Below are 21618 nucleotides of genomic sequence, written 5' to 3'. Positions count from 1 at the left end.
CCTCTGGCCCCGCCACCCCTGACTCGTCGGAAATCACGGCTCAGCATCTGTCTCCCGAGTCCAGCCGCAAAGCCTACTGGAGGACTTGGGATGGCAGCAGCGGGACACACATTCCTCATTCTCCCAACGTGTTCTCCGAGCACAGCGCGGGAAGCAACGTGTCCCCGGGTGCTCTCGGCCACCTCAAGTCCCCCGCGCCCGGCCGAACCAGAAGCGTGTCAGATTCGTCTGCGCCGAGAAGAGGTGAGCTCGCACGCCCGACTTTGAAAAGGAATTCTGAGCAGTAGCCACAAGCGTCTCTTCTCTTTTGACAGATTCGGTGACAAAAACATCCACTCCCTCGTTTGGTAAAAATGGGAAGGCAGCGGGCCAACAGGGGGCGCCGTGGGAGACACTGGTGGTGTTTGCCATCAACTTGAAACAGCTCACGGTCCAAATGAACATGAGCAACGTGATGGGAAATAACACGTAAGTAATCATGAAGTGAAGACACACACACACACACACAGCAACGTCAAGTCAACGATTTAACAGGAAGCAGCAGGACTTTTGCTTTTCAACCGTATCTACCCGAGAGCGTGCCGAGGCGTGTTCAAGTGTCGCGGCTCATCGCTAGCGCCGCGCTGACCTTTTTTCTTTCGACTGACCTGTGCATTTCTCACCCTGAAAGTCATTTCTGTTTCATTATTTCCCTTGCAGGTGGACGACCAGCGGTCTAAAGAGCCAAGGCCGGCTGTCCGTGGGTAGCAACCGCGACCGAGAGATCAGCATGTCTGTCGGCCTGGGGCGCTCCAAGCTGGACTCCAAGGGTGGCGTGGTGGGTGGCAACATTGACGTCAACACCCTAGAGATGGTCTGTAAGTAAAGCTTTTGAACAGCCCTCGGTGCATTGAATCACAAACCCTAGCGGCGGGAAATATGGCCGGACGGCTAGCTGAGTAGCCGGCTCCCCGTGGTAGCAAGCGACAAATAGCACATCATCATAAACCTAAGGTCTTCTGCAATCGAAATTCATCGTTGGAATGTTTTCCCTAGCGCACATCTCCGAGCACCCGAACCAGCAACCCAGCCATAAGATCCAGATCACCATGGGCTCCACCGAGGCGCGGGTGGATTACATGGGCTCCAGCATCCTGATGGGGGTTTTTAGTAATGCTGACCTGCAGCTCCAAGATGAGTGGAAAGTCAACCTGTGCACTGTGGATTCCAGCATATCTGAGAAAAGGTGGGACCAAGAATCAGCTAGCGCACGCACGCACGCACGCGACGCGACGCACTCCACCTTTGTAACTGACCAAAGCTCCCTCGCTTCCAGCGAGATCTTTGTCCACGGAGACTTGCAGTGGGACATTTTCCAGGTGATCATTTCACGATCCACCACGCCGGACCTGATTAAGATCGGCATGAAGCTGCAGGAGTTTTTCACTCAGCAATTTGACACCAGCAAGCGAGCGCTGTCCACGTGGGGGCCCGGGCCCTACCTGCCTCCGAGAACCCCCGTCATCAATGCCGAGAAAGGAGCAGCGGAGCTGTGTGAGTCTCGTCGTCGTCGGCCCGCCCGAATCCAGCAGAAGGCAAAAATCCCAAAGGAATGAATGCCCGTGTCTTTCAGACATGGATGCGGCGCATCACCGTCACTGGCCCGGCGTGCTGAAGGTCATCGCGGGTTGCCACATATCCCTCTTCCAGATGCCTCTGCCTGAAGACGCCGTGCAGTTGGGCGGCTCAATGAGCCTCCATGGCAATCACATGACCCTGGCCTGCTTCCACGGGCCCAACTTTCGCTCCAAGTCGTGGGCTCTCTTCCACCTGGAAGAGCCCAATATCGCTTTCTGGACCGAAGCGCAGAAAATACTGGAAGATGGTGAGCAGCGAGCCGGCGACCTCTTCTTATTCTCAAGGTGCCGCCCGCGCGGCGCTGTAACGGTGGCGCTTTCTGACACAGGTTCCAAAGATGATTCCACATACATTGTGCAGACGCTGGACTTCCATCTGGGTCACAACACAATGGTGACCAAACCGTGCGGTGCCCTGGAAAGCCCGATGGCCACCATTACCAAAATAACCCGGCGGCGCCACGAAAACCCTCCGCACGGCGTTGCCACCGTTAAAGAATGGTTCAACTATGTGACTGCCATGAGGAATGAAGGTGAAGTTTGTCTTCGGTCGCTCATTGAACATTGGCAAGTTTGAACTCGGTGAACAAGGCTGGAGGGATGACTCCTTTTTGAGTGACTTTCACTTTCTACAATGCAAAGTAGCTGAGATCGTGTCAAGAAAAGAAAGGTTTGACCTCAAGCTTTCTTTTTATCGCTCACTTCAGAGTTGAACTTGCTGAGGAACGTGGAAGCCAACAACCCGGAGAGCGGAGCCGTCGCCAAGAGCTCCAGTCTGCTCAGCAGCTTCCGCAGCAACTCCAGCTACAACCACGAGACTGAGACCATCTTTGCCCTTCCCAGAATGCAACTGGACTTCAAGTCCATCCACGTACAAGATCCCGACGAGCCTTCTCTGTCAGGTGGAGTCCGTTTTCCGAAATCCGCTTCCTTGAGGTCATATTGGCCCCGTTGCTGAGAGAAAAATCTTTTGTTTTTTTGAAAGCAGATTCCGACAGCAAACCAAAGGTGGAGTGCAGTGTGGTGACAGAATTCACAGACCACATTTGCGTGACCATGGATGCCGAGCTCATCATGTTTCTTCACGACATGGTGTCGGCCTACCTGAAAGAGAAAGAGAAAGGTGGGTTATGTCACCCGGTCAGCAACTCACTCCGCAATGCTAATAGCATCGAAAAAAAGCTGTTCCCCACTGAAATGAGTCATTAGGAAAGCAGCAGCGGCAGCAGCAGCAGCACCGACGTATGCCTGGCGAGAGAGAGTCAAGGCGGCGGCGGCGGCAGTGCCCTTACAATGAAGAGGAAAATATAGTCTACGTTTCTATTTATCACCGAGGAGCCAACTATTATCTCTACTAATTAACTGCAGTGTTTTGTCAGCATTGAAACTGTTTACCGACTGTTTACTGTTTGCCGATTGATGGAGCTGTCGTGCTTTTTGAGAAAATTCTTCAACATTCTTGGTCTTCAGCACTTTTCGCCCCACGGATGTTTGCGGCTCGGCCGGGCCGGAAGAGCCCCTCGGCCGCGCACGACGACGACGACGACGACGACGGCTCCGCCGCGGACAAGGAAGCAGAGGAGGGCGTCAACTACACCACGGTGGACTGGAGAGAGTTTATGTGCAACACCTGGCACTTGGAGCCCACTCTCAGGTCAGCTGGCATTTACGTAGCATCTCCTTTTACATACCGCCTGTTTAATGACCCACGATGGATTTTGCTTTCAGGCTCATTTCCTGGACGGGTCGCAAGATCGACCCGGTGGGAGTGGACTACATCTTGCAAAAACTGGGCTTCCACCACGCTCGGACTACCATTCCCAAATGGCTTCAGAGGGGCGTGATGGACCCGCTGGACAAGGTGCTGTCTGTTCTTATTAAGAAGCTGGGCACGGCCCTGCAAGACGAGAAGGACAGGAAAGGACGAGAGAAGGAGGAGCACTGAGCGCACGCACGCGCCTTTTTCTTCGACATGGCTGGCTGTTGATCCAATTTTGGAACTGAAGCGCAGTTGCGTAGTGGAGTGTGACATGTTGTTAATGACCTCACTTGACCCCCAGGCTTTCCAGTATTTAAGAGAAATGATTTCTTAAAACATTGCCTTTTCTTTCTTTGTTTCCCATGGAACACATGGTAAATGATGCTTTACTACATGTTGTATTCCCTTGATGTGAACAAATGAGCACTGGATGATTTGGGCATGAGCTGTGAGAAGAACATCAGGATATTATTAGTTTTATAATGAAATGGGGATGTGACATGGAAATTAGCTTGATGGCTCAAGCTTGTTTTTGTTTTTAGTGGGTGTATATAATTCCATTTGGTAAATGTGTTGATTTCCTAACTTAATAAAATAATGCCACTGGATTTGATATCGGTGCCCTGCATTTTATGGTGGAAAGGATCCAAATTCCGCTGTTGGTTGTGAAAGTTTCAGACCCCGTGCCGTTTGAAGCGGCCTGCTTTTAAACACCCCAAAAAAAAAAAAAAAAAAATACCTCCCCCAGCATCAGAACCTCAAAGAAGCTCCTGGTTCTGTTTCATTTTTCAGGACAAAGTTTCCACGTGTGGCCAAAGTACCTGCTTACTCAAGGACGAGTGTTCCAGAAATCCCTTGTCAGTAGAGAAGGACTTGGTTTCATTGAGGGTGCAGTTCCTTCAATCTGTGGAAATGACAGACACGGCCAAGCGGTAAGCTCGCCTGTTGATGACCGCCGCAGCCGACCAGAGCGGGAAGCTGTTTGTCGGTGACGCCGTGTTCGAGGTGAGGAGGGCACTGGCGCTCTTGCTTCAACTCAACTGCTCCAATTCTGACCAGCCATTTTTCAAGCGAGCTTTTGCTAACGGTAGTCATTATGGTGGGAAACGTCATTTCTTTGTGTGTCTTCTTAACATGTGAAGAAATTGACAATCAAGCAGACTTTGACTTTTTTTGGTTTGGGTTTCTTTAGGTCAATGGCATAAACGTGGAGCGTTGTACTCATGAGCAAGTTGTAAGTGTCTCTCTTCCTCTCTTTCACTCTGTCTCTGTCAATCTATTCATCAATCAATCAATCAATCAGAAAAGGAAATACTGGGAGCCTTTTGAGCAACCTTTGGAGAGGTTCTGTCCTTGCTGTATGTATTTGTCTCTCATTGCTGTCAGGTTCATCTGTTGCGCACCACAGGAAATGAAGTCATCATCACTGTGCGCTATCTAAGAGAAGTGCCATCCTTTCTCAAACAGCCTCTAGGTAAGAGTCTTGAAATTCCTTTTTTTTTTTTTTTTTTAATCCCTTCAAGTGACGGCTGCATTCTTTTCTTTGCGCGCTTGTTTTTCTTTCCTGCTCCGTTGCTGCGGTTCTTTTCAGAGCTACTTGACAGAGAGCGTGTGGGCTGGCCACATTGTCGGCTGCCAGTGCGCAAACGGTCAGGAGGGGCTTAGGCATGACACTTTAGGAAATATTTCTGCTCAAGAGCTTTTCCCTTCTCTCCCACTCGAAAAGAACCGGTATGACTCCGGTCTGAACGGCTTTACACGGACTCGTATGCGTATTTCCAAGTTCCTCAGAGTGGTTCCGAAAGATTGTAAATCGAGTGTCTCCTCTTGACAGGTGGCCCATCTGCCGCTGAACGGTCCTCCTTAGACTGCAGCTCACATTTGAATGGCGGCGGCACAGTAAGATGTCGATGTCTGTCGTGATACGTACTAGCGGCTTCTTTTGACAGTAGACTTCTTTACCGAGCTTTCTCATCTTGCTCTCGGCTTCCTCCGTTTCATACGTAACAAAAATCTATGACGCAGGCTTAAAGATTTCAAAGGAAATCCGATCTGAATCCCAAAAATGGAAATAAAAAAGCCCAAATGTATACCTCTGTAGGCTTCGTCCCCTCCTGAAGCAAAGTATGAGAAGCGCTGGCTGGATGCCGTTTCGCTACCCCTGCTGATGGCCAGAGTCTCCAGATACAAAGGTGCCACGGATAAATTTGGGTAAGGCTGATCCGCCGTGCCATGCAGAACATGAATAAGTGGGCCAAACTGCAAAATGTTCCGCTTCCAAATGTTCACCCGCCCTTTCCATTGGTTAGATGGCTCGCTGTTTTTCTTCAGGTCAAACTGTTGTCAAGTGTTTGCCTGGAACGCAGCCGCCGGGCCCAGTGTGCTTCAATTTTGCAGCGCAGCAGAAACCGCAGACTGGCTCCGAGCAATATCCACAAAGATCACTGACTTGATTCTGGAGAATGTAAGTCTTCGGATACGTACGTCATACGGCTCTTACTTGGCGGCTCGCTTGCCAGGCTGACGCACGGACCTCATTGTAACATGCGAGTGACCATCACGCCGAGGGAGGGAGGGAGGGAGGCCGTGCATTGATGCAGCTGTCTTTTTATTAAGCGGACCACTCGTTGACGCTTGCAGTGGAATGGGATGGCTAAATGGCCAATCAAGATGGAATTGTGTAGGAGCTGGCTGATGTTTTCTTTGAACGATCTCCAAAGAGGCGGTTGTTTCGTCCGGCCTCCTTGTTCTTCTCTCATGTTTGTTTGGAAAGAAAGCAGTTGTTTGTGGTGGCGGTTGCATGAACCACAACCTGCCCCACAACGCAGCTTCTGTTTGAGAACACGTGCGCAGACGATCCAGTAAGAAACAGGACGCTTGTAATGATCTCCTAAATCAACCAGAGGTGACTTTCCTTGAGACGAAGGAAGCGATGGACATAAGCAGAAATACCTGAAGTCGGAAGTGGAAATGTCCATGATTAGTCGATTGCTAAAGCTCCACTCACAGCATTTTCTAAAGTCTCTCTCTCTCCTTGTTCCAAACGATGATTGTGTTTTTGTCACAGATTAAGCTGGCTAACAAATGCAGCTCTTCGGCCGATCAGGTACGCACGCAACCGCCACAGACGGACCTTGCAATCGTGTCGTCGGACGGTGAGCATTGTTCATTCGCTAACGTCCCTAAGAAGCCCGCAAAGGCAGGAGCCCGAAGGAATATGCTGAGTCACTTCAACATTCCAGCCCATAGCTAACACGAGCAACAATTGTCCGTCGATTCGACAGCTTAGTCGCTGATATTGACAATATCAGAAGTGATTGTCCAAAGAACAACAAGTGGATCCTCTTCATCTCCAGATCGTTCACATGGGCTGGGCTCGTGAAAGATGGCAGGGCACGGCTGCCTCTCCCAAAACAACTTTCAAGTTCCTGGCACTGAGAGGACAATACTTTTATATCTTCAGAGGTCCACCGGTCGGTTATCAATCTTTCTAATTCCTGCATGGCTCTGAAGTTGCATGCTTGCGGCAGATGCTATTTTCTTCACAATGTCTACTGATACAAAGCAAAGCAGTATCTCTCCAACTGGCCAAAGACTTCTTGTTTTTTCCCCTCAGCTCGACACTGCTGAATGGGGTCAAGCAGAAAGAACACATCAACTGCTTTTCAAGGTCCGCAGGGTACACCCGCTGGTTAAATAGCTTGTTTTGTCAAGAGAACAAAATGGAACCATTTTAGCAGCGGTCGGTTCAAATCGTACGTTGAACCTTTGTCTTTCCAGCTCTGGATGACGGAGGGCATCTGCTGGCTTCAGGCCAGACTCCACTTGGGTCTGGAGCATTCACTCGAGCAGCAGGACAGTGACTCTCTGTGCTTCGGCATTGTCATGGGCCACGGGCGGAGCCACACCTTCGGTGTCGAGCTGGCCGGCCTCGGACCTGGCTCTTTGGGAGAAGTCCTTCAAAAGAGCCGTCTTCACGGAAGTGCAGCGAGTGCGAGTGAGCCTTCCTTAATTTCTTAAAACGCCCAGGTTTCTCCCGTGGCTTTGCCAAACCATGTGAGCTAGAGAACCTGGCCCAGGGTTGAGCGGCAGGGGAGCGAGCAGCTCCACGCGTGCGTTAGATTGGCTTCCAAGCGTGACACTGGTGGAGATTCATTTTGCACAATGTTAGAGAGCACTGTGCAACTGTTTTGTTGTCTTGCAAGAAAACCAATCGGCTTTGACCAACGGCACGAGGCCGACAAGCACCGACTCGACCTCGTTTTGGAGCCTCTTAAATTGCCGATGAGAGCCTGACAATTCCGTCTGACAATCTGTCCCGGTTATGGGATTGAGATTGTCGCCCGGTCAGCGGAATGGTTGATTTCAGCCCAATAAGCTCGTCTTAAAAGCCAGCGGAATATATCCCAAATGACTTGCAACAGAAATGTTTTCAAGCACTTAATGTCAGACTTTGCGAAGGAGATTTTCACTCCGAAATATTTCATTCCCACTGAAGAATCCTTTCCAATTAGTGAAGTGCTCATGCTCACCATGAGTCTAAATTGGGTTGACAGCACGAAGCTAGTGGCTGTCGTGCCTTTCCTCGCTTCTTCGTGTCAAGAAATAACCTGAAGCGAGCACTTGGCTTTGTTTTTTTGAGAGAGAGAGAGAGACAGAGAGAATTGTGGCTCCCTTCCCGTCCGAGGCACCCACGTGTGGTGGTTGTGTCCTTGGGCAAGACGGTGGAGTCGCCATCTTCTCCCTGCTCCGGCTTCCTCACGCATGCTCGGTTCGTCGAAGACTAAATTGTCATTAGGTGCGAATATGGGTCTCCCTCCCTCCCTCCCTCCCTCCCTCCCTCATCATCTGATCCGGCCGGCACGGCCTCAAACAAGCGCCGTAGTGTCATGCAAAGAACGTCTGGCCTAGGTTCCCAATCTTTTTTTGTTGTTGATGGTAAGCGTCAACATGTTCACGAAGGTATCGTTTCCCATCAGACAAAAAGCTACGCGTGCAGCAGCCATGGGAATACGCTGCGCTTCAGCATCGATTTTGATTCGGGCTTTGCGTGTCGGGACGGCTCCTCAAATGTAAGTCACGTTGCTCCTCAGCTCACGTGCAAACTAGTTCTTAACGGTGTTCGTCATTGCCATCCACGTGTGCCGAACGCTCTCGTTCTCTTGTAGATGCTACTATGGCGATATCGATTCTCTGTACTGAAAGGGTTAAACTTCTTTTCAAGAATGCTGAAAGCAAGCAAATCGAAATGAAGGTATTAACAACATCATTTCATGCATGGAGCAGTGCTGTCTTGCAACGGGGAATCATCTGGGAGCAAAGTGTTGCAATATGGCAGCACCAACAAGCCAATCTTTGTCTGTCCTTCCTTTTTGCAGGAACCGGAGTTTGCCAATCTAACGGCGGTCCTCCACTGTATCCACTCTTTTATTGCTGCCAAAGTGGCCTCCATGTGTAACCAAAGCTTGGCTGGAAATGACAACAACATGCAAAAGTGAACGGATGCACAATGTAAGTGCATTTTCTGGATGTCCGTTTCTCTTGGAATTGCCATTCTTGATCAGTCTTTTGAGCTTATGGCAAACAATTGACCGTGTTGGCACAAATGTGAAATGGCAACCTGAAAATGATCACTTGGTCCACATTCCAATTCAATGAAAGCAATTCTATTTTAAGGTTGACGATCTCTCTCTCTCTCTCTCTCTGTTTTTATTTTTTCAAGAACACATTGATATATACAGTATTGATGTATTCCTCAATAGCTTTTTGTTACCTCTGGTTGAGGTTCACTTGCGCTAGAAAAGGGAGGGAGAGGTCATTTAAGACTGACTCAACGGCTCGATGAAGTTGCATCAGCACGGAGTCAAGGGTGGATTTCAAGTACTACGATGCTCTGCAGTCAGCAGGCCATGACGTTCGCTCACGGCTGAATGGATGGATGGATGGATGGATGGATGGATGGATGGATGGATGGATGGATGGATGGATGGATGGATGGATGGATGGATGGATGGATGGATGGATGGATGGATGGATGGATGGATGGATGGATGGGTCTTATGGAAGAAAAAAGAGCCATCAACCAAATCTAGTAAACACTACAAAAACTTTTCTTGATGAGCTTTCGCTATGTTCTGGTGTCCTCGAAAAATGTCAGCATTTTCAAAAAGGTTCAAATGTGCACCACAATAGAATAAAGCTTCTCACTCAGTATTCAGTACAGACTTCAATCAAGGCCAAACAATGCTATGGCAAAAAAAAAAAGACTGTTCCACTCCAACCCGAGCCGCCCCAGCCAGCCAGCCAGCCAGCCAAGCAGGCAGCCATTTTGTGTAGCACCTAACCTGCCTAACCTGCCTAACCTGGCTAACCTGCCTAACCTGCCTACCATTGGTCATTTTTCTCTCTTGAAAATGTCCTGTATTCACTGTTGATGAATGACATGTGTTTTGTCTGGGTGGTTGTTGCAGGCCTCCCTCCCTCCCTCCCTTCCTCCCTTCCTTCCTTCCTCCCTCCCTCCCTCCCTCCCGCCAGCAGCTGACAAAGCAAGAATGTTTTTCCCCAAACGAGATGGAATCTCGGAGCCACTCTAGTGTGGGAGGGTTTATTTAAGCTGTGACCCCTGATTGAGCCACACATTAAGGGAGGTTTTCTTCTTGACTTGAGCTCACATAGAATGGCTCGTTACGCAATGTTCTATTTTGGCACGGTCGGCCTTTGCGTTATTTCCTCAATTAGCTCGATGGATGGAGACAACTTCCTCAACAGTAAGAGGCTTTTTTTTTTTTAAGTACATTTCTATATTGCATATTTGTTGGGATGAATTAGGGGGGGAAAGGTTGGCTACATGCTGACGAGACTCAAACTGATCACCAGCTGCACGCACATCTTGGGAACGTTCAGCACATGGCACTCGAAGGAAATGTCATTCAATGTCAACTGTGTGAAAACACAAATCGATTGAAAAAACTTTGACAGTTTTCACACCTCCTGACAGATACTTGCCGTGTGACGAATCCCATACTAGCAATCGGCATCGACAAATCGATGTATGTATTTGGTTAGTTTCCCCGATAAATTCAACTGGTGCAAATGTAACTAAACTATGCGTGAAATCCATTTTATCTGTCGTCAGATCAACTGAAACGGATGTGGCGTCTAAAATATGCATGAAATCTATTTCATCTGTCACATGGTAGTTGGACTAATTGCTCACGCACGTGTTGGCGCGTGTTTGTGCTAGATGTGACATTTGCCTGTTTGCAGTTCCTTTTTTTTTACTCACCTGTCTGCGTTTCATTTTTTCATTCATTGGGTTTGTAAATCACGGAAACAACTTTATGCCAGAGAAAACGATGATATTATGACAAGACCGTTTTCTCCCGTACCCTCCAGCGACATCCATGGCAAACTTGATCGTGTCATCGTATCAAGAAAATCTACCGACGCTTGTCGAAAAAGCTTTTCAATCCAGACCAAGGTAATCGCCCAGCAAAATGACTGGCAGCCTTTCTTTGGAAACAGAGCAGCCCAAAGGGCACGTCCGTCCTACTTTGGTTTGCTTTCTACAATATAGACGGAGTTCACGTGCTCCTTCCCTCGGCGGCTTCGGTCAACGAGCTGAACCCGAGACCCTGGAGATAGGACGTGCCGCCGAGATTTTCCACTCAACTCTGCAAGTCCTTGACCAAAAATTGAAGCGGAGGTACAGAAGGGATATCACAGAAACAGGTGGGCTCACGTGTACATTTGGTTGGTTGAATCTGACAAATGAATGGAATGTTTTCTTGACTTAGGTTTGCTTTCGTGGGAGCATGTGGAGCTTCTGGCAGAGCTGTCGGGATGTCCACCTCCAGGGCATCCAGCTATCTGCCAACACAGTTACCTCAGCAAGTATCGTACCATAAATGGCGTGTGCAACAACAGGTACTGTACTTAAGTTGACCATTATTAATAATCTTGTGACTTTGTTGGCAGCGGCAGTCTTTCATTGTCAAATTGGAGGCGGGCGCTCGCTCGCTCGCTCTAATGATTGACGTGCTCGCTGCCTAATTGGGTTTTCTTTTCCAGAAATTTGGGATGATTTGAACATTCTTTTTACACGACTCAAAAAGCTCGATGAGTCTGGTCCTTTTGAAGAAAGTCACCAAAAACTTCCCAACCTTAACGGCATTGATGTTTGTTTTTCTTTTATGCCAGGTACAATCATTTCTGGGGCGCAGCCAACATTCCTTTGATAAGGTGGCTCCCGGCACAATATGAAGATGGAGTGCGACAACCCAAAGGGTGGAACGCAGGAAGGCTCTATCGTGGATTTGAGCTTCCCACGGTAATGCTTCATGAATATTCAGCTCTGTTTAGTGCTCCCAATCAATGACGTACGTACATGGTATTTCAACAGCCAAAGGAAGTGAGCAAGAAGATCATGGGGAGCTCTGTCAAATGCCAAGATGATACCTACTCGCATATGCTTGTGGAGTGGGGCCAGTACATTGACCATGACATAACGTTGACCCCTCAAAGCCCCGCCGGGAAGCCTGGAGACCACTGCCTGAACTCTTGTAAAAATGTGCATCCCTGCTTTCCCATCCAGGTAAGCTGAAAGCGCGCACGGCACGGCACGCCTTGGTACGCCTTGGTTTCCAAAGCGCACTTTCCACCTTTGCCCTGACGGTCTTCAAATCCAAGATACGGAAAATCTCAACGGGGTGTGATCGATAGTTCCTAGAGGAGTCGTTGAAAGGGAGTCACATTTGTTAGCTAGAATTGGATTGAAAGGATTTGCTGATGAAAAGGGCGCCAACACTGTGCCAAAAGAAAAACAAAACAAACTACAGTACGTGGCATTTGTCATGCCAGGCAAACAGCTTGTCTGGGAGCAAATTCTTTGCACCATTCAACGATGACGACTTTGAAATTGCTTTTCAAGCCAAGCGCCGGACGGTCTCCTTCGATGCAAGGGAATAGCGCAACCCAGCGAGGAAGTCCAATATCCAATCGCAATTGCCGATGGCTACCACCGTACCGTCCAGTGATGATGTCAGTGATTTTCCTTTGTTTTTTTTTTCTCTTCCTGCAGGCGCACGACAAGCCCCCGACTAGCCAAAGCTGCATGCCTTTCAATCGCTCTTTAGCAGCCTGCTTCAATGGCTCGGGGCCTGACCTCTCTCAAGCCTTGCGGCGACAGCAGATGAATTCCATCACGTCCTTCATTGACGCTTCGGCGGTGTACGGCTCCAGTCCCAAAGTGAACAAGTTTCTGCGAGACCTGGGCGGCTTTAACGGGAAACTGAGCGTTAACCGGCACTTTCGGGACCCCAAAGGAAGAGCCTACTTACCTTTGGAAGAATCCCTGCAATCCGTCTGTCTCGGCGGCCGGCGGGAAAATGCCGCGTGTTTCCGCGCCGGAGACGGTCGAGTCAACGAGGGTCTGCCTCTGATGGCGTTGCACGTTCTGTGGCTGAGGCAACACAATGGAATAGCAGAGAGACTTCAACAGCTCAATGCTCACTGGAACGCGGAGACCATCTATCAAGAAACGCGCAAGATTATCGGGGCGCTGCACCAGGTGTGTGCTGTTCAATATTCTGGCCGCTTGGATTGGCTCCACCGCCGATTTCGAGACTCATCTTGTCTTGTCTTGCGCTCTCTTTTAAGATCATAACCATGAGAGATTATGTCCCCAAAATAATTGGTCAAGAGTTTTTTGACAATTCCATTGGACCCTATGGAGGATACGATCCAACTGCGGATCCGTCTGCCTCAAATGTTTTTGCCACGGCGGCGTTCCGCTTCGGTCACGCAACCATCTCCCCGCTGGTCAGGAGACTCAACCAGAGCTACCAGGAACACCAAATGTTCCCCAGCTTGAAGCTACACGAAACCTTCTTCAGTCCGTGGAGGATCATCAAAGAAGGTACAAGCTATTGTTGAAAGTGCCCCCACGGTGATGTCGCTCCAAGTGAAGCCAACGTTGTTTTTCTTAGGCGGAATTGAGCCAATCCTTCGAGGTGCCGTCGGAAAGGAAGCGGCCAGCATCCTTCCAAACAAATTGTTGGCAGATGAGCTGACTGAGAGGCTGATTGTTTTAGCCGTTCCCCAAGACATGGACCTGGCTTCGCTGAACCTGCAGAGAGGGCGGGATCACGGTCTGCCAGGTTGGTTTGTGGGTCTCGGGGATTGTGTGACCTTTGCAAATGGAGAAATGCTTACGTCCATGTAAGACGTACATGAACCTCTTGACCTGGATCGCCTTTGTGATAAGTTTGATCACAGTCCCCGTACTAGGAAAGACCAACTCGACGCTGCAACATGCGAAAGCTCATGGAAATGTCACTCTCAAGCGCTCAAACAACAATGCTGCCTTCGACCGAATCGGATGTAATTGCCTTGGCTGCATGTTTGAATGTGAACACAAAACGGCAGATTGAAACCGGGCCTTCTCCAGGTGCATCGGGATTGGCAAAAAGCGGCTTTTGAAAGATCCCTGACATTACAATAGTGAAAGAAAAGCTCCATTTCCTTTTCAGGATACAATGACTGGAGAGATTTTTGCGGACTGGAGCGCATCGGGACGCTGGAAGACTTGAAGCAGGTTGTCAGTGATGCCGGTGTTGCAGAGAGGATACTTCAAGTCTACAAGCACCCTGACAACATTGACGTATGGCTGGGTGGACTCGTCGAGACCTTTCTGCCAGGCTCAAGAACCGGTCCTCTATTTGCGTGCCTGATTGCAAAACAGATGAAGGCGCTTCGTGACGGCGACAGGTGACAACTCTTCAAATATTTACGCCAGCTATTTCTTGAGCTATTTATTCTTTTGTTTTCCAAGGTTTTGGTGGGAAGCAGAGGGTACGTTCAGCCAAGCGCAGAGGAAGGAACTGGTCAAAGTTTCACTCTCTAAGATCATCTGTGACAATAGTGACATCACAGAGGTCCCACCGGATGCCTTCGTATTTGGAAAGTACCCCTCGGGTTACGTCCCGTGTGACAATTTACCGCCAATGGATTTGGAGGCGTGGAGAGAGGACAAAAGTCAAGGTCAGCCACTTTTGGGGTTCTTTTATCACAAACAATTGAAATTTAAAGAACCCAAAAAGTCATTGACAAGTGAAACAAAATGAACTTACTACACCGTATTAGCATTGACTATCCAAAAGAGCGTCACAATTGTTGCACAATTCATCTCCATTTCACTTGTCGGGTTGTTATCCTGCTCTTTCATTTGAAGTATGACTTGAGCGCAGGACAAAATGTCAAAATGGACATTTTCTATTTCGCTTGCCAAACTAGGGATTTGTGATGTCAAATGTCTGTTGGAGTTGAAATTGTCATGTTGTTCAAATTGCAAATGTATCATCCACCCCTAGATTTAAAGCGCTGCGGCTCTCCGGGACGGATCGACAATGGCGATTACATCCTGTTCAAGCTCGCTGGCAAATTGGTAGCTCTCTACTCTTGTTACCATGGCTTTCAATTAACCGGCCATGCCTTGATTGCTTGTGAAGGAGATCAGTGGAGCGGCAAACTTCCACATTGTGAAGATCTTTTGTGAAACGTAAGTGATGAAACTTACTCAATACGTTCAAGTTCTTGTTTCTGCACTTTTCACTCAGGAGCAGCGCCAATCAATTTGTAGGTGTGTGTGTTTTCTAAATTCAGAATGACTTCACAATCATGACGGGCAGGTTCTATGTTCAGCAAGCTTTCCGATGATGGCAAAAAGATTTCTGGAGTGATATTGGTCAATAATTGCCTTTTTCCTGCAAATTCTGCTTCCTTGTCTAACACGCAGTGGTGCAAAGAGAATCGGCAGCTACACACACATTTTGCGTATCTGCCCAACAGTCATTTATTAGTGAATGAGGCCCAATGAAGCGTGCTTTTCTTCTTCTCCTCCTCCTCCTCCTCCTCCTCCTCATCATCATTCATCTTCCTTCTTCAGGTACACATGGAAATTTGCATCCACTGGAAAAGAAATACATTGTCAAAGTGTGTTGAAACATCCTCTCGGGTGATGTTTCATACCTCAGATTCAGGAAGTGTCATGGTCGTGCCATCGGAAAAACGATTGAAGATTTCTGATGTGGAAACAAGAATAATGCTTACAATCGAGTATGTCTGCATCTGTGTATCTTGTGTCAGACCTCAATGCACCCACTTTTCATAGCAACAAGGCGAAGAGCAAGAGTGATGAAGTTCTCCATGGTTATATGTCCAGAGGAAGTCCCATAGCGCAAAGTCAACACTTTCAGCATGTTGTCACTGACCCTTATTCCTGAAAAGACACACGTGGGAGGACTGTCAATGCTCCCTTTTCCGGCTTAAACGGCCAGGTCAGGTCAGGTCAGGTCAGGTCAGGTCAGGTGGGCTCACCTAAATTGACAGCGGCATTCTTCAGCTCACTCAGTGTAACGGTTCCGTTTGATGACACATCAATACGTCGGAAAAGATCCTGGAGAAAGCAATGGAGAGAGAGAGGACACTGGAGCTAAAGCCAAACTGTCAATTGCTTTTTTTTTTTTTTTTTTTACACACAAATGCCTTTGTATACCTTGTACTTGGCAACCCTCTTCCACAAACTATAAAGTTCCCCAGCATTCAGTTTTCCGTTGGTAGTTGTCTTCAAATCAACATCAAGATGTAAGTTTGCAAACTATGATAACGCCTTTTTGGTAGAGATTGAAGATTTTGGATGCATTTTCCAATGACGCCCAAGACAGGAGCTAAAATGGCAACGTGTCAAGACTTACGAGGCTAAACGAGTGGTTTCTATGAAAAGAATGACAAAGGATACGCTCATCAAAACAACCATGCTGCGGCATGCATCGATACTGAAGCCTCCACTTTTCAAATCTCCTATTAAAAAAACAAAACAAAAACAACACACCTTACCCCAAGCAGATAAGGGAACTCATTTGATTAGATTTGTGAAAAATGTCTTTTGTCCCAGCCTTACCTTTCAAGACACTGTCATTGAGAAGCTTCTGAAGCAGTTCGGCATCCACTTCGTCATACTAAAATCAAATAAGATGAAGAGCGTGCACATGCACCTTTGACACTGAGCTCGCTTGTCGGGGGAGGGAAGCGTGTGAATTTATTCGGCTTATTAAGAAAACAACAACGTGCTGATTCCCGTTATGTGTGCTTTTTAGATGTTTGAAGCTTTACAGAGCAGGATTTTCTCATTTCATTTGAGTCCCTTTCAATGTGTAGGAAGGAGGGCGTCGCCAGCCAGCGCCGATGCCGGAAGAACGAATAGAGTTGCGAGAAATCATTCATTCGCCGTTGAAATGATGTCGAAAGCTGCGCAAGCAAGTGTAAGCAACCGCTTCGACAAGTGACTCGTTCAGCTAAGCAACGGCAAAAGAGCTTTTTTTTTAATGGGGCCCCGAGTTCCCGATGGCTGCACCGGAAAAGTGCATGAGCTTCACTATATTCATCCACATTTGCCAGCTCAAGGCAAAAGGGCAAGAATTACCTGGCCAAATAGTTGCTGGAACAGGAGTCTCTTGTCATCGGCGGCGGCGGCGGCATTTGGGCTCTACAAAACAAGAAGGTAGTGTTCAATATGCAACTTCTTCTTCTTTTAAATCCAATCAAATAAGCCAAAGAAGACCTTTTCGGCGTCTTTATATCCATGAGCGCCAGAAGTCTCACTGTGGAGATACCATTTTGTCAAAGTCAGGATTGCACGTACATGGTCGCTTTCGGGTGAACTTACTGGATATGAGCCTCAGCCTTGGAGAGGATGGTCAGGATGAAGGAGGCAGTGTCGTTGGGCTTGAAAGTGGACGGCACGATCAGGTATTCCCCTGGCGCCAATTCCATGAGTTCCATCACCTCACGAGCGTTGGTGAAGCTTTTAGTCTGCACGACCGCTTTGTTTCCGCTGAAGAAAGATGCGGGAAAAGCTCCCCTCTGGGCCGTCAACTGGGTTTGACACACGTTCAAGACAGTCAATTTGTGTGGCAACTTAAGAGGGATGACACTGATGGAAGGATACTCACTTCTTGTGGGACCTGATGACCATCGGTTCATGGCGGGGACAAAGAAAATCGACATATTTGAATCACGACAGTTGCTAGGGTTAAGCATTCCAAACGATTGACCTGAAATACGGAGAATCCAATGTGGAGATTCTTGACCAAGGCTCTGTTTCTTTTGTCCGGCATTTGCATGAGTGACACCAGCATATTTCTTTCCCCTTGTTTGGGAGCACATTGACTGCCGCTGTGAACTTGCTCAATGCTGACTCGATACTGCGGATTCGTCCAGAAGCTCTGCTCTGTCCCGGAAACCGACAATTTGTCAATGACTCCACTGGCCTGTTTGTTGACCAATTCCGTACTCGTCTCTCTCGATTGGAAGATGAGAAAAGTCTCCCCGAATACATTGGATTGTAAAAGAGTTCCGAAAAGTACCATTCAAGCACCCTCCGGCTGTTTTCCCAGCGAGCCATCTGCCCTCGTAGAAGGACGTCCTCCAGTGGCAGCGCGAGTTTCCGTCAAGGAAGTCGGGACACATACAGCAGATGTCGAGATCGCAATAAAATCGACAAAAGTCTTGCAGGCTCATCCTGTTGTGGGGATCGGCGTTTGCTTACGCTCACTCGCGAGTATCGGCAATATACATCTTTGAAGTACGTGGCTTACCAAAATTCCCCATTGTCAACCACGGAAAGAGACAGGGATCGCTCTCGCGGGCTCACCGTTTGCCACAAAGGTGACCTGGGGGGGAGAGGAGGCACGTAAGACAGATGCCTCTCGTCAATTTCAATTGGGATGAAAAGATTCCAGCCGGATTTGCATCAGATGTAACGTACCGATCGCTCCAGTCTCCGTTCCACTCCCCCTTGCCCCAGGGGTTTAACAATCGCACCAAATTTACTGCTTGGCCTCGACTCGTCACCTGTCGGTTCCAAAACGCAAACGTTCTTACGTGTAAAGCAAAAGTCCAATGCTCCTCTTTGATGTTCACCTGTCTGACCCCGGTGACCGTGTAGGCGTGGCCTTGAACCAATCCATTTGGCAAAACAGTGTTGGCTGCTGTCTCCTACAAGTCACAGCAAGCGTCTTTTAATCTCATAATCCAAGATGTGGAGGAGTGACACACAAGAAATGAAGCTTATCTTCTCACAGCATGAAAGAAAGTGACATGTATGATCTTGAAGTAGACCGCTAGACAGAAAGAATCCGGAGTTCAGCTGAGTTACAAAGGCTCAATGCCAATATGTCCCCAAATTGCAAGAGCCGTCCATCGTCAGTGGCGTTTGCGTAAAGCCTCCGAGGATGATGGGGGGGCACAGGGCGCTTACCCCTTGAGGAGTGCCGCATCCCATCAGCGACACGGATTGTCCGGCTCTGCACAGAAGCTCCCAAAGGTCTCGGGGAGGATCGGACAGATCGATACAAATGTGAACGCCGCCCGTGAAGTCCACCAAGGCCTCGTCGGTTGTCCCGGCACTCATGTCTGAATAGGAACCGCAAACCCTGGCGCAAGTATGTCGCAATTACCATGATGATGATAGAAAGGAGCAAATGATTCCATACTTTGCATAGGCTTTCTCCAACAAAGCGGGCCAAAATTCTCTTGGGTCTTTGGATCTCACAAAAAGCAGTTTGCCATTGATCGTTGGGAGCTTGTCATCGATGACCACGTCCAGCCACCTGCCAAATCTCCAGAACTGAAATGGTGTGAGAGATGAAGTCGCAACACATCCATATACTTGGACTGTTTACGTACTTTGCAGCAATGCTATGTATTCATCACAGTGTGTTGTATTTTTGCTCTTATGATGTTTCTAGGTTACAAAGCTTTGAGCGGCAGCGGAAGGATACATTGAAGTCGTGGTAAGTAACCACTGTGGCTTGTTGTTGTTGTTTTTTTCTTCACTATTGCTGTGGATTACTGCTGTGGCACTCTGTGACAGCGCATGTCAGAAAAATGCAAAAGTCCATGTGAATTGCAACGTCATTTACCCGGAAATGGAACAGTCCGCAGTAGTCGTCCACAAAGTTTTGCTCGAGAGGAACGACGTGCTGAAAGACAGCCGGCTTGAATGTCAGTGCACCTAGAGATGCAAGGAACCAGCAATTTCCTGACACGAGACATTTTTAGTGAGTGCTTAGCAAAGTGTCACGACTTCTTGAATGATGCGCTTCCATTTTCTTACCAACCATGCCTTGACCAAAGTCAAACCTGGAGATGCCGTCGGCAACAAAAGATGGATTGGGAACCAGTTTCTGAAACAGACAATGTTTTAGGATGCGTAGGAGTTTGACGTTAGAAAAAAGGAAACGTACTCCCGGTCTGCGCCATTGCACTGCACCGAGGTCCGAAGGACTCAGCACGGCGTTGCCGAGGGATCGCGCGTCCGGTGGGAACATGTCGTCGACGTAGCGTAGTTGGCGGCCGACGCAGTACGCTTTCAATCGGCCGTAGTCTTGCTTGAAGAACGCCTCGGGGTTGCCGAGGGTCCCGTAAGCATCTCCTGCATGCCGTGCATTGATGATGCTCATACACACCCCCGGAGAAAGCATTTCGCTGCTGCGCTGTAAAGGAAGGGCAGTTAAAAAGGGCCGCATATTCTTCTCATGACTATTTGTTGAAAATGGCAGCATATGCTGACACTTTGCTTTGCTTGCGGTCAGTCAATAAGTCCCTTGTTCTGTGGTTTTCTTCACCTTGATCTTTTTTATTGAAGGTAACGACTTCCAAATAGAATGTCGACACGAGGGGATTGCTTGGGTTGGAAATCAAAGAGCGCATCTCCTCGCCGCAAACGTGATTCAATCCGGTTAATCCTGTTTGGAGCCGCCTGCCTGCCTAGTCCCGTCCCGACCCGTCCCGTCCCGTCCAGATGAATTTTAAGGACGGATGCTTGGCAGCCAATCGTGAAATCAATGCCACGCCTCGAGTGGGAATTCATTCTTCTGATTTTGCTGAGACTTTACTCTCAAGGTTCCCCTGCTGCATCTTTGGCCAGAACTCAAATATTTGTTTTCTTCACTGCCTCAGCATACATTCAAGTTTCCATTCTGTCAAATAATAATTAGCGTCTCCAAAGTACAGTGGTTTCTCCCCCATAACATTTGAAGCGTTAACTTGTGTCATTGGCATTTTTTTCTGTCTGTCATTCATTTGCCAAGATGTTCGAGAGAGTGACTGAGTCGGTTTTGCAGCTTCACCATTGCGGACCTGCTCATTTATTCAAAGGCCATGTTCAAGTGTAAATGTAGAGCAAATATCTGGGCATAAAATGCCCGCCAGTGTTAACTCACCAGCAAGTAGAGGGTGCGTATGTGGGTGTTTCCTGGTGGCTCGCTCGCTCGCTCGCTCGCTCGGTGGCTCGGCTAAGATTGCGTGAGAAGGCCAGCTTTTTTGGCCTTATATAATAGCAGCACATCCCCGAGGCTAGATGGCAATGAATATGGTAATAATCTCTGAAGCGCCACCTATTTTGCCATTCAGAAAGTGATGTTGTTGCACGATCAAATGTTCCAACTGCTCGCCCGGGCATGTTCAAGGTTTCGCAATACTTTGGTGTTGAAACGCAAAGCGCACGCAAGCGCGACAATTTCTATACACATTCAACATGAGTCGAAATCGACCTCGACGTTGTCACCGAAACAAAACGGACAATGCTTGACAAATGATGCGTCTGCGATGGAGCCACTCTGGTGACCTCTGTTGGGGACGAGCTGAAAGTCACGACAACTGCTCACCTTGAGCCCCGTCGGCCAAATTTAGGGAGGGATCAGGGTTCTGCCCCAATGGGACACGGGAATGTCAAGCCATTGCACATTCCATTCCTATTGAAAGTCACTGTGAGCAGTCAACGGACCTCAGCCAATGGAGAAACAATTTCTCAAATGGACTCTTGAGATAAGCAGGCATGGCTCTCCGCTGACACACAGTGATATACTTTCAAATGATCTTGCTGGAAAAGAGTTGAGCTCTTTTCACTGACGTGGCTGTAAGGAGGGTGGGTGCTGGACGTGGAATTCCTGCCATTGTAGTTGCTCATCCGCTGCGTTCAAACAAACACAGGAAGAAGTGTTCAGACCAGCATCAGCAATGCACAGCACAGCACTGCACTCTGTCAAACACAAATGGAACCGTTACTGTATTGATAGGTCGAAGGGGGCCAATGACATTCAAAAGCGCTGGCTGGGCCCAATGACATTCAAAAGCGCTGGCTGGGCCCAATGACATTCAAAAGCGCTGGCTGGGCCCAATGAC

General features: G+C 48.5%; 4 protein-coding genes across 20 annotated transcripts in view; 3 read left to right on the top strand and 1 right to left on the bottom strand.

The window, feature by feature from the left end:
* bltp1 (bridge-like lipid transfer protein family member 1) overlaps positions 1–3988 on the top strand; it is a 32588-nt gene extending 28600 nt beyond the window's left edge. For all 13 annotated transcript variants that reach the window (XM_085932824.1, XM_085932832.1, XM_085932823.1 and 10 more), the window contains 11 exons: positions 1–243; positions 315–468; positions 700–857; positions 1036–1225; positions 1316–1533; positions 1613–1864; positions 1946–2149; positions 2324–2518; positions 2605–2739; positions 3087–3270; positions 3345–3988. In XM_085932824.1, the coding sequence (XP_085788950.1) occupies positions 1–243; positions 315–468; positions 700–857; positions 1036–1225; positions 1316–1533; positions 1613–1864; positions 1946–2149; positions 2324–2518; positions 2605–2739; positions 3087–3270; positions 3345–3561 (2150 nt within the window). In that variant the 3' untranslated portion in view covers positions 3562–3988. The remainder of the gene's footprint in view (positions 244–314; positions 469–699; positions 858–1035; positions 1226–1315; positions 1534–1612; positions 1865–1945; positions 2150–2323; positions 2519–2604; positions 2740–3086; positions 3271–3344) is intronic.
* Positions 3989–4323: 335 nt separating this feature from the next.
* Positions 4324–8873, top strand: LOC147044843 (gamma-2-syntrophin-like). The gene is given in 14 exon segments (XM_085932537.1): positions 4324–4380; positions 4762–4855; positions 5210–5274; positions 5477–5586; positions 5707–5839; positions 6443–6481; positions 6732–6848; positions 6992–7054; positions 7156–7302; positions 7304–7372; positions 8355–8447; positions 8544–8580; positions 8583–8629; positions 8754–8873. Coding segments are annotated over 14 exon segments (1191 nt in total).
* Positions 8822–21488, top strand: tpo (thyroid peroxidase). Of its 4 annotated transcripts, none has more exons than XR_015068385.1 (14): positions 8822–8886; positions 10771–10855; positions 10952–11106; positions 11172–11301; positions 11575–11704; positions 11777–11968; positions 12455–12943; positions 13033–13291; positions 13362–13532; positions 13905–14142; positions 14207–14415; positions 14745–14932; positions 15320–19226; positions 20081–21488. XR_015068385.1 is itself a non-coding variant. In XM_085932834.1 (14 exons), exons 1-12 carry the CDS (start codon positions 10052–10054, stop codon positions 14927–14929), a joined length of 2334 nt encoding a protein of 777 aa, XP_085788960.1. In that variant the 5' UTR covers positions 9959–10051; the 3' UTR covers positions 14930–14932; positions 19182–19226; positions 20081–21488. The 4 variants fall into 4 exon arrangements, 2 of the variants coding, with proteins under 2 accessions (XP_085788960.1, XP_085788959.1); XR_015068384.1 differs by lacking the exon at positions 8822–8886 and adding an exon at positions 9959–10142; XM_085932834.1 differs by lacking the exon at positions 8822–8886 and adding an exon at positions 9959–10142 and having other exon boundaries at positions 19182–19226.
* On the bottom strand, positions 15202–20777 carry LOC147044842 (calpain-1 catalytic subunit-like). 2 transcript variants are annotated; one of them, XM_085932835.1, is made up of 22 exons: positions 20658–20775; positions 19680–19928; positions 19550–19619; positions 19356–19474; positions 18927–19060; positions 18692–18866; positions 18355–18429; positions 18200–18285; positions 18030–18104; positions 17799–17953; positions 17487–17662; positions 17385–17396; positions 17099–17307; positions 16994–17033; positions 16856–16918; positions 16334–16391; positions 16172–16233; positions 15929–15997; positions 15751–15829; positions 15536–15652; positions 15403–15455; positions 15202–15342 (listed from the first exon to the last, which is right to left on the bottom strand). In XM_085932835.1, exons 2-22 carry the CDS (start codon positions 19914–19916, stop codon positions 15316–15318), a joined length of 2091 nt encoding a protein of 696 aa, XP_085788961.1. In that variant the 5' UTR covers positions 19917–19928; positions 20658–20775; the 3' UTR covers positions 15202–15315. The 2 variants fall into 2 exon arrangements, 1 of the variants encoding a protein (XP_085788961.1); XR_015068386.1 differs by lacking the exons at positions 15202–15342; positions 15403–15455; positions 15536–15652 and having other exon boundaries at positions 15750–15829; positions 15929–16100; positions 20658–20777.
* Positions 21489–21618: the final 130 nt, after the last annotated feature.

Source organism: Syngnathus leptorhynchus, chromosome 15 (genome assembly GCF_054491065.1).
Source record: "Syngnathus leptorhynchus isolate UIUO chromosome 15, UIUO_Slep, whole genome shotgun sequence".
In the NCBI taxonomy this organism is placed as follows: domain Eukaryota; kingdom Metazoa; phylum Chordata; class Actinopteri; order Syngnathiformes; family Syngnathidae; genus Syngnathus; species Syngnathus leptorhynchus.
This window is presented reverse-complemented; position numbering and strand designations above follow the sequence as displayed.